This window comes from Myodes glareolus, chromosome 6 (genome assembly GCF_982192425.1).
Source record: "Myodes glareolus chromosome 6, mMyoGla1.1, whole genome shotgun sequence".
Taxonomy (NCBI): Eukaryota; Metazoa; Chordata; class Mammalia; order Rodentia; family Cricetidae; genus Myodes; species Myodes glareolus.
Genome location: NC_142031.1, coordinates 112483321 through 112497554, shown reverse-complemented (window position 1 = coordinate 112497554; position 14234 = coordinate 112483321). Strand labels below are relative to the sequence as shown.

The window sequence follows — 14234 nt, the reverse complement described above, 5'->3', positions numbered from 1 at the left end:
AAGTTCCTTGAGTGTGTCTAATATTTGGTAAGAATTCCAAAGTAGCTGTCTAGATGCAGTCATATTTGAATGTTTGATTGCAGGTCTAGGACTTCCTGATTTCTCAGAGAAATTTTTCTTTGTTGTTTGTTCATTTTTATTTTTCGAGACAGGGTTTCTCTGTGAAACAGTCTTTGTCTATCCTGGAACTTGCTCAGTAGACCAGGCTGCCTTGAACTCATAGAGGTCTGCATGCCTCTGCCTCCCAAATGCTGGGATTAAAGGTATGTGCTGCCACCACCCAGTCCAGAACTTTTTCTTTTTTATGTGTATGGTTGTTTTGCTTTTGTGTATGTCTGTGTACTGTGAACGTTGTAATGGTTTTAGTAAAATGCTACAGGTTCCCTAAAGGGTGCAGCAGCAGAAATGAGATCACACCACAGCCAGTATCGAAACCACAGCAGGCCACAAAGGCAGCTGAGTCCCAGACAGCAAGCCGCGTGGAGGGTGACAGACCGAGACGGATAGGCACGCCATGCAGAGTGAAGTTGGATATTTATTTAGTGGGTTAGGGTAGGGAGGTGTAGGGTTCCCCTGGTGTCATTGTTGTAATTTTAAAAGCGCTGCGAGAGAGAAAGATGCCATGCAACAAGGTTCACGTGGAGGGGTTTTTATTAGGGGAAAGGGAACATAAAAGGAGGAAAGGGGAGGGGGAAGACAGGTCTCTGGAGACAGGAACAGCAGAAGTGAAGTGGGGAGAGACAGAGAGACAGGCAGAGAGAAGGAAAGGAGAGAGAGACGGAGGTAGACAGGGTCCTTTTAAAGGGGAACATAATGAATGCGCATAGGGATCCCTTAGTGGCTACAGCTGAGGACATAATTCCGTCGGAACCTAAAGGGCAGGCCAGCACAGATGCTTGAATGCGTAACAGAATCACAGGTGAATATCAGCCACATGATGTGGGTGATAGGAGCCAAACTCAGGTCTTCTGCAGAGCAGCACACTCAGTCACTGAGCCATCTCTGCAGCCCCAGTACTCCTTTTTTAACTTTTAAAAGTTAAGATATAACTTTATGATTTTTTTCTTACATTCCCCTTCCTTCCTCCCCAACTCCTCCAGTATTCCCACATGCCCTCTACAAATTCTTGACCTCCTTGGTTGTTAGTTACACATACATACATGCACACACATGCACGCTCACGCATTGTTACAGTTACAGAATAGTTTACAGTTGTTACTATTATACACACATACACAACCTGCTGAGTCCTTCCAGTGTTGCTTGCATATGCATGATTTCAGTGCCAGCCACTGGGATAATCCGCTAGGGGCTCCATTCCTGAGTGAAGACTATTTCTCTCACTTTCTGCGCCCCTTGCTGCTCTTTGCCTAGGGGGTGGGGCCCCATGAGATTTCTCCATTCTACATCAACGTGTCTACTGGCATTGTCATTGTTCGGCTCTTACTTAGGCAGCCATATTGTTGGGATGTCATAGGTGTAGCTTCTCTGTCATTTCTGTGAGGTACATGCCCACAGCAGACTTCTGGACCTCTGGCTCTTACAGCTTCCCATCTCTTCTGCAGTGTTTCCTGAGGTGCAAAAGGTGTGGTGCAAATGTATCCACTGAGGCTGGACACTCCATCTATTTTCTGCGTTGACCAGTTGTGCCTGTCTGTTGCAAAGACAAGCTTCTTTGGTGAGGGTTGGCAGCTATACTTATGTCTAGGCATGTAGATTAGTATTCAGAATGCAGAGAGGATTCTGTGCGTTTAGTAAAGTAGTGATAGTACGTTCTCATTAAGATCCATGACCTAAGCCAGGCGGTGATGACACATGCCTTTAATCCCAGCACTCGGGAGGCAGAGGCAGGTGGAGCTCTGTGAGTTTGAGGCCATCCTGGTCTACAGAGCGAGTTTCAGGACAACCAGGGCTACACAGAGAAACCCCGTCTCAATAAACAAATGAAAAAAAAAAAGATCCAATGACCTCACTATCCCTTAGCTGGCTAGGTTTCCAGGACCAGGCACTGCTTCCTTCCTGTTGAGCAGGCCTTGCATACAACTAGATAGCTCTTAGTTACTGCCAAGACATGAGTGCCACAATTTCACCCCAGTGTGTAAATCTTTATATAGCTCCTTGTTAACTGAGCTCCAGCAAAACAGACACTTTCCCATCTTTCTACTCAAATGCTTGGGTAATAGTGCAGTGAATCTGGCATCTGGTCCAACAGAACTGAGGTGATCTTCCTTTCTCAAACCTTCACTGAGCCTTACTGTATGGTAGACTATTTCTGTGTTTATTTGCTTCTTCATTCATTAGTTAAGTGGAATGGAATCCAGAGCCTTGCACTTGATCAGCACGGACTGCACCATTGAGCTACACCCTTGGCCCAAGATAACTCTAAAGTGGTTCTTTCCTTTCATCAGTGAGTAGTTAAGAAGGGACTAAATAGCTGAAGATCTGAGCTGTTTAGGATAAGATTGTGCACAGTATATGATAGAAAGACAATGGAAGAAACGAAACGTTGCCTAGGAAACTCAAGAAACTTTGAAGAACCAGTGTCCATCAAGCTGGAGAGAAGGAGAAATGTGAGAAGGTAAAATCAGTGAAAGCTGTGAGCTATGCTGAAAGATGTCGCCAAGGGTGATGGTCCAATTCTGAGTTTGTTCCGTTTACCCAGTCAAGACTGTTACTCCTTGACAGCCGTGAAGTTGATGTTGCTTTCCCTCAACATTGATTTCTTTCTTCTTTTTTCCACATTCCTAGTATCAACATTGATTTCTACTGAAAGGTTGGGAATAGGGGGGCGATACTGGAGTGGCTGAAGCTTGTTATTTATGTTCCTTAGGAATTTCTGTTAAAAGAGGGAGGTTCAGAATCTTAGCTGTCTTTGATGTGTCCTCCAGGTTCAGGTCCTCTAGAGCACAATTTTATAATGGCTAGAAGTTCAGGGGTCTTCCTATCTATGGTCTCTGCCCACACTATCTAATCTACACACTAGTCAGCATTAGTCTTCTGATAGAGTCCTACCCTTGTCCCTCCTCTCTTGAAACACCTCCAGGGGTTTATCAAGGGTTACTCCTGTAAATCTGTTTTGTTTGTGTAATGGTTAACCTTTATGGTCAACTTGACTGGATGTAGAATCACTGTGGACAAACAACTCTGGGTGAGTCTATGTGGGTGCTTCCAGAAACTGGGGATAAGACTCACCTGGCAGTAGCAGCGCCATCTCCTGGGCTGGGGTCCCAGGGGTCCCAGACTATGTAGAAAAACGAGATGAGTAACAGTGTTAACCTCTGCCCTCTGCCTAGGGAGAAGATAGCTGTCTCGTGCTCCTGCCTCTGTGACTTCCAGACCAGGATAGACTATACACTTAAACTGATCCCAAATAAACTCTTGTCCTTAACTTGCCCTTGTCAGAGCAATGAGCAAAGAAACTGGAAAGGGTACTGGGGATTGAACTCATGGCTTCAAGAATGCTAAGAAAGTGAGAAAGAAAGAAAGTGTTCTGTGACTGAGTTATTGCCATAGTCTGTCTATCTCTGTCTCTTGCTATTATTTTTTGTTGTTGTTTTTTGAGACAAGGTTTCTCTGTGTAGTCCTTGCTGTCCTTGCTCTATAGATTGGACTGGCCTCAGACTCACAGAGATCCGCTTGCCACTGCCTCCAGAGCGTTGGGATTAAAGGTGTGTTTCGCCACCATCCAGCTTCCCTAGTTCTTTTTGTTTCAACAAAAGATCTTAGTAAATTGTCTCATCTAGCCTTGAATTTGCAATCATATTCATTTCCCAAGTAACAGGTCTGGCTATAGATCACGCTAAATATGTCTTCTGAAAATAAGTATAATTTTCAGAATTGCTGTGAAGGATAAAAGTAGTTACTGTTTATGAGAGGTTTTTACAAACATGAGCGTGTCGACCATGTTGTAATATCATAGTCGATAAGACAGGAGCGCCAACACCCTGGAAAACAATAGTGTTTAAGTAAAAAATAGTTTCCTTTGTTCTTTTGGAATCAAAAAGAAAATCAACTGACTCAAAAGAGAGCTCACATTGTAAGAATAATCAGGAGAAACTTCACAAAGAACAAGGCACTTAACTAATCTTAACACCACCCTTGTTAGGCATAATGTTTTGTTTATTGTTTATTCTTGAGGATTGAGTATGGAGGCTTTTCTGTGCTCTGGGTCACTAAGGTACAGTCCCCACTCGCAGGTTTTACACTCTAGTTAGATTTGCAGATGAGCATACAAGTAAATTATTCTCTGTGTGGCCAATTTTGGGAAAATAATAAAGATAAGATGAAGCACAAAGACCTGGTTGAAAGGTTCGCACATTCCTGACTCTCACTGAGCTGTGTGATTGTGGTCAGGTCACTTAGCCTCTTGGAATCTTCCTCACGTGCAGAAGAGGAACCGATACCTGCCACCATTGTTTACTGTAAGCACTGCTCAGAAGCCTGCTGCAGCCTTGCTACATTTCACAAAGTGTAAGTTATGGAGCATCACCTAGCAGTGATTCACAGGCATAGCAAATGCTGTAGCTGTCATTCTTTGTAGTTTGCCTTTTTACTTTGACTAGTTTTAAGGATCAAAATTTTCCAGACTTTTTCTCCAATTCTAAAATTTCTATGGAAGAGCTTTCTTGGCACCAGCTCCAGCTATTACACTTAACACTGATAAGTGGGAAAGAAAATGGAATATACAACATATGAATAATAGCATATGATATACCCAGTGTGTAGATGCAGAGTTCTCAAGAGAGTTCACTTCGGTGTCCTTGCAGTATCCACACAGATACTTTTGCTGGCTTTTAGAGTTCCATCTCAAGAGTCAGTATGCTCTCAAGGTGCACAGGCTAGGACTTCAGGTGATAAGGTAAGAAAGACACTGGTCACAGGATGTCACAGGGAGTTAAGATATATTTTTACTGTAAACAAAGCTGTAGGCTTTTGTGAGATTCCCAGAAAACTTTGAGTTCATACCTGGGAAAAGAGTAAGGCCATATATGCTTAAGCCTTAAGCATGGTCATTGTTTCGACATTCTTATTTAAAAATAGTTCTGTATAAAAGGAATATTGTCTCTGTGTCGGCAGCCTCCACAGCAAATTCTGTTAACTGTATTGGAATTCGTGGCTCACCAGGTCAGAGTCTTCAGCCAGGCTCCCGAGTGAGGAGCTCCTTTCCCTTCCCCTTAACTTTCTCTGTCTTTCTCTCTTGCCCTGCTGTGTTTGTCCTGAAAGAATACATCCTATTGTTAGTACAATGCAATGAAAAACAGTTTAGAAACCAAGATAGGAGTAGAATTCTGCAATTGACTCAAAAGAAGGTCCTTGAGAATCTGTTGATAACACACCAAAGAAGCTAATTAGTTCACCATGGTTACCAAGAAAACAGCGCCTTGTTATTAAAATGCAGCCAAGTAGATGAGCCAAATAGGAAAGGGAAATTTTTTATTCATCTTGTTTCTCAAAAATATGCTACTTAAAAATATACAGTAGTAGAATACTATGTGCTTTCCTGGGTTTGAATTCTTATATTCTGTTCTTATGTTCTTTGTTCTGTTGGGGTGCTTTTGAGAGGCAATTGTCTGCTGCCATGATGCAGTTTAGAATTCTTAAGTACCTCAAGTAAGCATATGCATGAAAAAGTTTTTTAACAAAGAAGAGACCGGGTGGCTCACACCTTTAATCCTAGCATTCAAGAGGCAATGGCAGAAGCAGACAGATCTCTGTGAATTTAAGGCCAGCCAGGTCTACATATCAAATTATAGGCTACCCAGTGCTGCACAGAGAGATCCTGACTCAAAACAGAAAAAGAAAAACAAACAAGCATCCTTGCAGCTGGGCACATCATGGGCATCTCTAATTCAGCACTCAGGAGGCTGAAGTAGTAGGGTCAGAGTCAAGTTCTCCTCAGCTAAAGTACACAGCAAATTCAAGGCCAGCCTGGGCTACACGAGACCCGTCTCAAAAAACAAACAAGTAAATAAATAAACAAACAAAGCACTAATGGGACATCAACCAAGCACGTGACTACATTAGGAAAAAGAAGTTTCAGGAAACTCTCCTACCCAGCCACTGTTGAAAAGATTGTGACCATTTGTTTGGGGACAGAGTACTCCTGGTAACACTAAAGAGAATGGGCCCAGCTGTAGGCAAACTGCATTGTCATTGCAATCTAAAACAAGAGTCATAGAGGGCCAAGAGTTGCGGGGAAGCTTCACAGACAGGAGCTAATTGATAGCTGATCTTCCCCCATGCTAACTTAAGCAAGTTCACCACTGAGCAATGCCCCAACTCCCTCTTCCCCCCCAGGTCCACAGCTGGTTTTTTTTTAAGGTTTGGAGAACAAAGGACAGAAAAGCAAGAGCATGCATATTGGGGTGGGAGGCGGGGGGAGGGAGAGAGGGAGGGAGGGAGAGAGGGAGGGAGGGAGGGAGGGAGGGAGGGAGGGAGGGAGGGAGGGAGGGAGGGAAAGAGAGAGGAAGGGAGGGAGGGAGGGAGAGAGAGAGAGAGAGAGAGAGAGAGAGAGAGAGAGAGAGAGAGAGAGAGAGATCGCAGGGGAGCACTTAGCAGAACAGAAAACTCCAGGCAGGAAACCAGGAGACCAAGTTATAAGAAACAAGACAAACAACAAAACTGTTGAGTTAAAAAAAGAATTGGGTTCTAGCCAGAGAGCAGTTGCAAACCTGCCAAGTATTTTTAGGAGGAAAAAAAAAATGAAAAGTGAAAACATTTTTAGAGTTTAGGTGCCCTCCCCCTTCCAATTTTTTTCTTTGTCCAAACAGAAATTATAAACAATGGGGCAGAAAAACTTCCGAACTAGACTGTTCCATGGGCTGAAAAAAAATTTATTGGAATCAAACAATAGTTCTGCTCACCTGGCCAAAGTCCTTCTGTTTAGGACAATGTCATCTTCACTGATTTATTTTTAATGGGGAGTGGGCTTTGAACCTAACAGAAATAAAATCATGTAACTTCCGTTGCGACGGTGTGAAAGGGCACACTGTGGGCGTTCTCCTTCTCACTTTTAGTGCCAGTGTTCTCATGCGTTCTTCTAGAGGCATGTGCATTTGAAGGAAAAGCCACACGTACATTTCAACCCATCAAACCTTGAGACAAGGTTTCTCCGTAGCTTTGGAGCTTGTCCTGGGACTCTGTGGACCAGGCTGGCCTTGAACTCATAGAGACCCACCTGTCTCTACCTCCTAAGTGCTGGAATTAAAGGCATGCACCACCCCTGCCCAGCTAATCAACCCATCCCCTTTTTAAATGGGGTCAATATACACATATTTAGCTCACGTTTTAACTAAAAAATTTATCAAAAGTTCATTTGTCTGAATGCTTTATTTATAAAAAAGTAAATAAATTGGATCATAAAAACATGTATTTAAAATTCTGTCTCCTCTGCACCTTGCTGCCTCATTCTCCCTTGGAGGAAACCCTGTGTCTACCTTCTCGTATTTCCTTCCAGAAGTGCTAGGCATATGGAAATAAGGACTCTATCGCTCTCTCTCTCTCTCTCTCCCTTGCTTTTAAAATAGACAAATAAGTTATATACAATATATATATATATATATATATATATACACACTAGCTTGTCTCTCTTTTTACTTAAAAGTTTTTTAGAAATGCAAATGACATCTCTGAATTGATCGTATTGCACAGTGTCAGCCTCCTGACCGTGACCATGTATTATAGCTATGTATGTTCGTCTCATTAAGGGAGAACCAAGCGAAAGACATGTAGGATTCTGCTATTTTGGAGCTTCCTGTGAGTCTTGAATTATGTCAAAATAAAAGAAATGTATTTTTTGATGATTAGTCAAAATCCATATATCATTTCCTTCTTACAGAAGCCCAGGATTATTTCAAATAATTTAACTTGCACCCAATGAAGACCAACCATTTTTGTGTCCATCAACTATTTCTGTCCATGTCCAATCTTTGATTTTATTGTCAGAAGTTATCCAATTAGAAGCCACAATGTGTTGGTTAGTTCTGTGTCAACTTGAGGCAAGCTAGAGTCCTCCGGGAAGGGACACTTACTTGAGGGATTGCCTCCTTCAGACTGCTTGCAGGCAAGCCTGTGAGCCGTTTTCTGGATTAACAACTGATAGGACAGGGCCCAGACCACTGTGGGCAGTGTCACCCCTGGTCAGGTGGCCCTGGCTTGTATAAAATAGCAAGCGAAGCGAGCCATGGAGAGCAAACCAGTAAGCAGTGTTCCTCCATGGTCTCTGCTTCAGTTTTTGCCCCTAGGTTCCTGCTTCTGTTCCTGCCCTGACTTCCCTCAGTGACAGAGTTGGACATTTTAAGTTCAATAACCCCATTTCTCCCAAGTTACTTTTTGTCCTGGTTTATCACAGCAATAGGAAAAACAAACAAACAAACAAACAAACAACTATCCAGACGGTTGGTGGCTCACGCCTTTAATCTCAGCACTTGGGAGGCAGAGGCAGGCTGATCTCTGTGAGTCTGAGGCCAGCCTGGTTTACAAGAGCTAGTTCCAGTACAGGACCCAAAACCTCAGAGAAACCCTGTCTCAAAAAACCAAAAAACAACAACCAAAAAAAAAAAAAACCAAACCCAACAACTAACGTGCACAGCACGTTCCTAATAGGAACACAAAGGCCAGAGAATCAGGAGTGTATAGCTCTTACCTCTGCCATCTCTCGTCACTTCTTTTTAAATTTATTATTATTATTATTATTTTATTGTGTGCATGTGCACCCGTGTGCGTATGAAGACAAGCACATGCCACAGTGCACATACACAGATCAGATAAAAACTTTCAGGACTCCTTTCTTTCCTCCCACTACTCAAGGGTTTAGGAGATTGGACTCAACAAGTACTTTTACCCGTTGAGCCATCTCCCTGCCCACTTCTCATCACTTCTTTACCTGAAACACTGGAATTATCAGCCCTGCTACTTCACGATTATTCTGAGGAATCAGCAAGTTGATAGTTGCAACAATGCGCATTCAAGTCGAATCCACCGGCAGGCGTGATTCTCTTCTACAGGCAATATCTCAACCTTCTAGTCACAGTTAGAAGTAGTAAGAGATACCTTGTGACAGTCCCGGGTGAAGGAGTGTCAAGGAGAGCTGCCTCTTCCAGTTCGTGTTGTTTTTAAGAATAAAATGGCGGCTGCAGAGATGCTTCAGCCAGTGGAGCACTTGCCATGCAAGCCTGGGGACCTGGGTTGATCCAAGCTCCCATGTAAAACAAAAAAAAACTTTTTAGAGAGGCCCTTGTCTCTGATACCAGCACTGGGAAGGGATAGGGACATGGAGGTCTTTGTGCTCACAGACAAGTACTAGGGGAACCTGGGGTGTTAAGCATACAGGGTTGTTTGAATGCAAAAGCGGTCTTTTTCCCAGAAAACTCACCAGACGTATTTTCTAGCCTGGTGACCTTTGCACAGCCTGTGTGACTGAAGAGTTTCCAGTCTGGACCTTCCTCCAGACCCTTTTTGTTTGTTTGTTTTTTGAGACACAGGTGTGTGTGTGCGTGTGTGTGTGTGTGCATGCGTGTGTGTGTGTGTGTGTGTGTGTGTGTGTAACAGTCCTAGCTGTCCTGGAACTAGCTCTGTACACCAGGTTGGCCTCAAACTCACAGACATCTGCCTGTCTCTGCCTCCCCAGAGCTGGAATTAAAGGTATGCACTGCCACCACCCGGCCAGACCCGTTCTTGTAGTTTGTTTTTCCTCAGTCTGTCTGCAGAACCTATGATTATGGACGCTGTTACATGTACTCTACCAAAGTTTCAACGAAGTTCAGTGTATTCACCTGTGATCTGTATTTAGCTTATTTTGTTCCTCAAAGAGATTAAGGTATGGAGGGGGTGGAGAGGGTTGGTTGATTTAGGTAAACTTTGTTGAGCCTGTGGGATTGAGTTCATCATCACAAGAATAGTTTTCACCAGACTGTGCTGTGTTTAAATATGTCTAAAATAAACAGCTCAGGGCCAGGCTCCCAAAGTTTTAGTCCTGTTGTGCAGAACTGCCTCCTGCCTCCTTGCCTTCACGACTCTCGGCTGCCCATGAAGGCTGCAGAGACTCCCGCAGGGACCGAAGGACTGTAAGATCCTGGAGGCAAGAAGTCTAGCTGAACCAGTGAGGTCTAGGTTCAGTGACAAAACCTGTCTCAAAAAATAAGGTGGAAAATTATTGAAAAAAACAGCACCATTAACTTCTGATCTCTACATGTGTGTGCAACAGGACCACATACACAAAGGCACACACACACATATATTCATAGACAAATACATAGGAAAAAAAACATTTAAGGCAGCTATAGAGAAGTTCCTATTAAAGCACTTAGGAGTCTGGCAGGACAGGATTACAAATTTGAGGCCAGCCTGTATTACATATTGAGCTATAGACTAGCCTAGGTTATATAGGGAGACCCTGTCTCAAAAAAACATAAATAGGCTGGGCAGTAGTGGCTCACGCCTTTAATCCTAGCACTCGGGAGGCAGAGGCAGGCAGATCTCTTGTGAGTTCCGGGCCAGTCTGGTCTACAAGAGCTAGTTCCAGGACAGGCTCCAAAGCTACAGAGAAACCCTGTATCCAAAAAACAAACAAACAAAACCATAAATAAATAAATAAATAAATTTAAAATGAGTTTCTGGGTCCTTCTGGGTTATTTTTGTTTTGATTTGATTTTCTTCATTGGATATTTTAATTCTGAGGTCTTTCTGAGTCTTGACTTAGCCCATTTTTCATCCCAGTTACTTTCAAAGCCACTCTCTGACGTGGAGAGAACCTCTTAGGATTCACAATGCCCAGAGTCTTTTGTTTCTGTCTTCCCTGCCACACCACGGCTGCCCCATTGCTTTTGCCTCCTGTGAACTGGTACAGAAGCCGGAGACTGGGGAGATCTGGACTGGAAATTCCTTGTAGAAGTTGGACTCTTGGAAGCTGGAGTATAGATTTTAGCTTTCCTTCGTGATGGTGAGGAAGGGTTCTTCCATGTGTCCGTTCTGTTTCTCCCACGATACTTTGAGACTTGAGGTCTTTTTCTAATGCGCAACCTAAAACCAGGATGCAACCGAATCTCACCATGGCCTTCAGAGTTTCTTATAAGGTGAATCTGTGGGTAGACGAGAAGGTAAGCCCCAGAAGCAGACTGTAACTTATGACACCACCCAAATCCTGAACATCGACCACACTGCAAGCAGATGGGGTATTTCAGGACAAGACCTGACCCTGGGGGTGGAGGGACATTGTGGGGTATTTGACTCCGTAAGAGTTTTGCCGCTATCTTTAGCTGTAGATCTTTTAGTAGATGGAGCTGGTCTGAGAGATCGGTCTTGGTCTGGGAAAAATAACTTGCCTCGAGGGAGTGGTGAGACTCAAAAGTTCTTGTCTGTGAATCACTCTGGGAGATTTTACTCGGCTCCCTGGAAACAGGATCTTCCCTATCGTAAAGTATCCTGAGAGGAGACTCTGGCTTTGCTAAGACGGGAAACTGGGCCCCTGTACATGAGACAGGCACATGCTGAGTGACTTCCTGGAATATATCACCGAGTTTTGAGTTTGTTTTTAGTCCCAATCTGGTACCAGAGTACTGCTGTATTATGGAGGATGTGGATCCGCGTGTCCACATCTTTAAGGGCATTCTTTTCTCGTGACCATGACATAGAATATGTCTCTGAATATGGTTTTTGACCACTTAAGTCTGTGAAATCATCCTTGGACCCCTCTCTAGTAGGCTCTGGGAAAATTCCATCAGTTCAGCTGGAACCCCAAATAAATTCTGAATAGATCGGCAGATATCCATAGTGGCTCCTTCTGTTAAAAACGGTTGAGAACAAAGCTTCCTTTCCATAGTGGTTCCCAGAACATTCCCCAGCATTAGCATATTGGAGAGATACTTCCTGGGTAGTCGCGCTGCCTACAGACATGACTTTCCCAGATGTTCAGTTGTCTGCCCAGGAAAGAACGGATAGAGTTTCTTCGAGATCCTAATCCTGCCTGAAACTCTGAGGGTAGTAATCTCAGTGGATACGGAGAATAGCTATGCAGTGAATTCCCAAATTCTTCCATTTGCTTCTTTTCAGTTGATTCCTTAGTTAAGACATCCATTTCCCAGATCTCAGGATATAGGAATCCCACAGAGTTCCCTGTTTTATCAGAGGGAAGGACTAAGGGAAGAGCTGATGACCATATTATTGTTCTTAATGATGTTGGGGTGTCCCGAGCGGCCTGTGAGCCAGGCAGAGGCTGCAGCCAGAGCAGTGCAGGTTCTCCACAGCAGCAGAACTGGTCCCGCCATGCGGCTGGCTGGAAGAGTCAGGCGGGCGGGTGCGGCGGATAATAGTAAATAGACGTAAAGCTAAACATAGAGGTAAACATTTATTACTTAAAAAAGAGGGAGACAGAGAGATATAAAAACAGACATAGAGACACAGAAAAGACATGTGTGCACACGCCGAGAGAGAGGGACAAAAAAGAGAGTTAAGATGGTGACGAGGGAGGTCAGAAGTGGCTGGGAGTGGGCGTGGTTAGCCCTTAAAGGGACCACAAAGGAATAACATTCTCGGATCCTTTTTATAATAAAAAGTAGAAGGTTAGACATTACAGTCTGAAGGAATTGGGGCGGTGAATTCTCAAGACTGTTTCCGGCTGATTTGTGGGCATCGTCTTTGGGGTGGGGGGAGATCCAAGAGAAGGCTGGGTGCTGGTCACATTCTGGCATAGTTGGTCTCTGCTCCCGACAGGTGTTTGTGGCATGGAAATGTCTGGTGTCCCTTGTACCTGGTTAGGGTATTGGCAGAACAGAGGACAAAGTTAAATTAAGAAAAAATTTTTAAGACCAGGGAATTGAGGGGCATGTATCTGACCTGTTTATGGTGGGTTCTTTAATTCGGCTCCCTGGAACTCATAAGAAAAATAGAAGTTTTAGACATATACATTGTATAATGGCTGTGACATATTTTTGTACAATGAAAAGTATTTTTATTTAATGAGGCAACCTGGCAAAACCTCTTAGCTATCAGACTGTCAGAGATCTTTGAGAAGAATAAGATTTTACTTGAGTTATGATTAAAAAATGACAGAGAACTTACTTGGTTGGTACCCAGTGCTACTCTTTTGGGTCCTCCCTGGCTGCTGAAGGTTGCAGTTGACCTTTGCTGTTTAGTGCAGAGCCTGTCAGGCTTTAGAAGACCTTGTGGGCTAAGAAATCTGTAGGAAGACAGGCCTACCTTACCTAGTCAGCTAGGCTGTTGATTCCAGTGATTCGTCCACGTCTGGAGGTCTTTAGTTTAGGTGAAAGGCAGTTTTTGCCCAATGGTCAGTGTTTGGCAGTCAAAGTGAACTGCAGATGGACGTTGTTCTGTGACCGTTTGTCTTTTGTCTTCTTGGAGGAAACAGAGTGCTTGCTAGGAGCCAACCTGTCTCTTTTTGTTATGAAAAGTTTTTTAAATAATTAAATACTTAAATATCGCATTCCCCAGATCTCTGAGCAGTTGAGGCTGTTTATTAAGTATAGCTGCAATATAGAATCTGTCTGGAAGGTTGGGTTTGAGTTTGACTACTGGCTTTTAACATTTATAAGATTTATACTCGTAAAAAAACAAAAAGAAAGAAAAAAAACTGTAACATTAAGATTAGTGGCAGAACTGACAATGGTAGAGAACAGCTTAATATTAAATATAAGAGAGTTAAAAGTACATACCTGTTTAAAATATGAGACATGATTTTGTAGTCTGAAATGAGATGTAATGAATAATTATTATACATAGAAAGATTGAACAGGAATTAGGCAAAGTGCATGTCTCTGATGGGCCCTATCAGAAGCGCGTCACTATGCAAAACACCTGTAACCAGAGTTAATGAGAGGATTTCAGTGAACACTGAGGAGGGGGAGGGGAAGGCAGGACATACATAAGAATGGAAGAGCTTGGTCATGTGACCTGGCTCTCAGTGAATCTAGCGATAAAGTCACCTGACCCCAATGAACATGGCGGCGGCCACGTGTTGCGGGGGAAAAGTTACAATTTTTGAGCTGTAAGGATTTTAAGCTTAATAAAGAGTGACCTAAAGGCCTGATCTGCCCTGTTGCTGAGCTGCCATGCCGAACCATAAGCCGCAGAGGGGAGCAAAAGACTGGAACCGAAAAAACTGCACCATGTCATGGCCGGCAGGAATTTTAAAAGCCGGGGGCTGCCTGCCGTGGGCAGTTGTTATTTAGAATGTGAATCGTGAAAACCCACGCAAACAGACAATTTAAAGACGGATAGGT

The 14234-nt window shown here is 43.5% G+C and overlaps 1 protein-coding gene across 1 annotated transcript; it reads right to left on the bottom strand.

The window, feature by feature from the left end:
- Positions 1-10628: 10628 nt before the first annotated feature.
- Positions 10629-12073, bottom strand: LOC148121950 (spermatogenesis-associated protein 31H1-like). The gene is given in 2 exon segments (XM_087907571.1): positions 10629-11876; positions 11879-12073. Coding segments are annotated over 2 exon segments (1443 nt in total).
- Positions 12074-14234: the final 2161 nt, after the last annotated feature.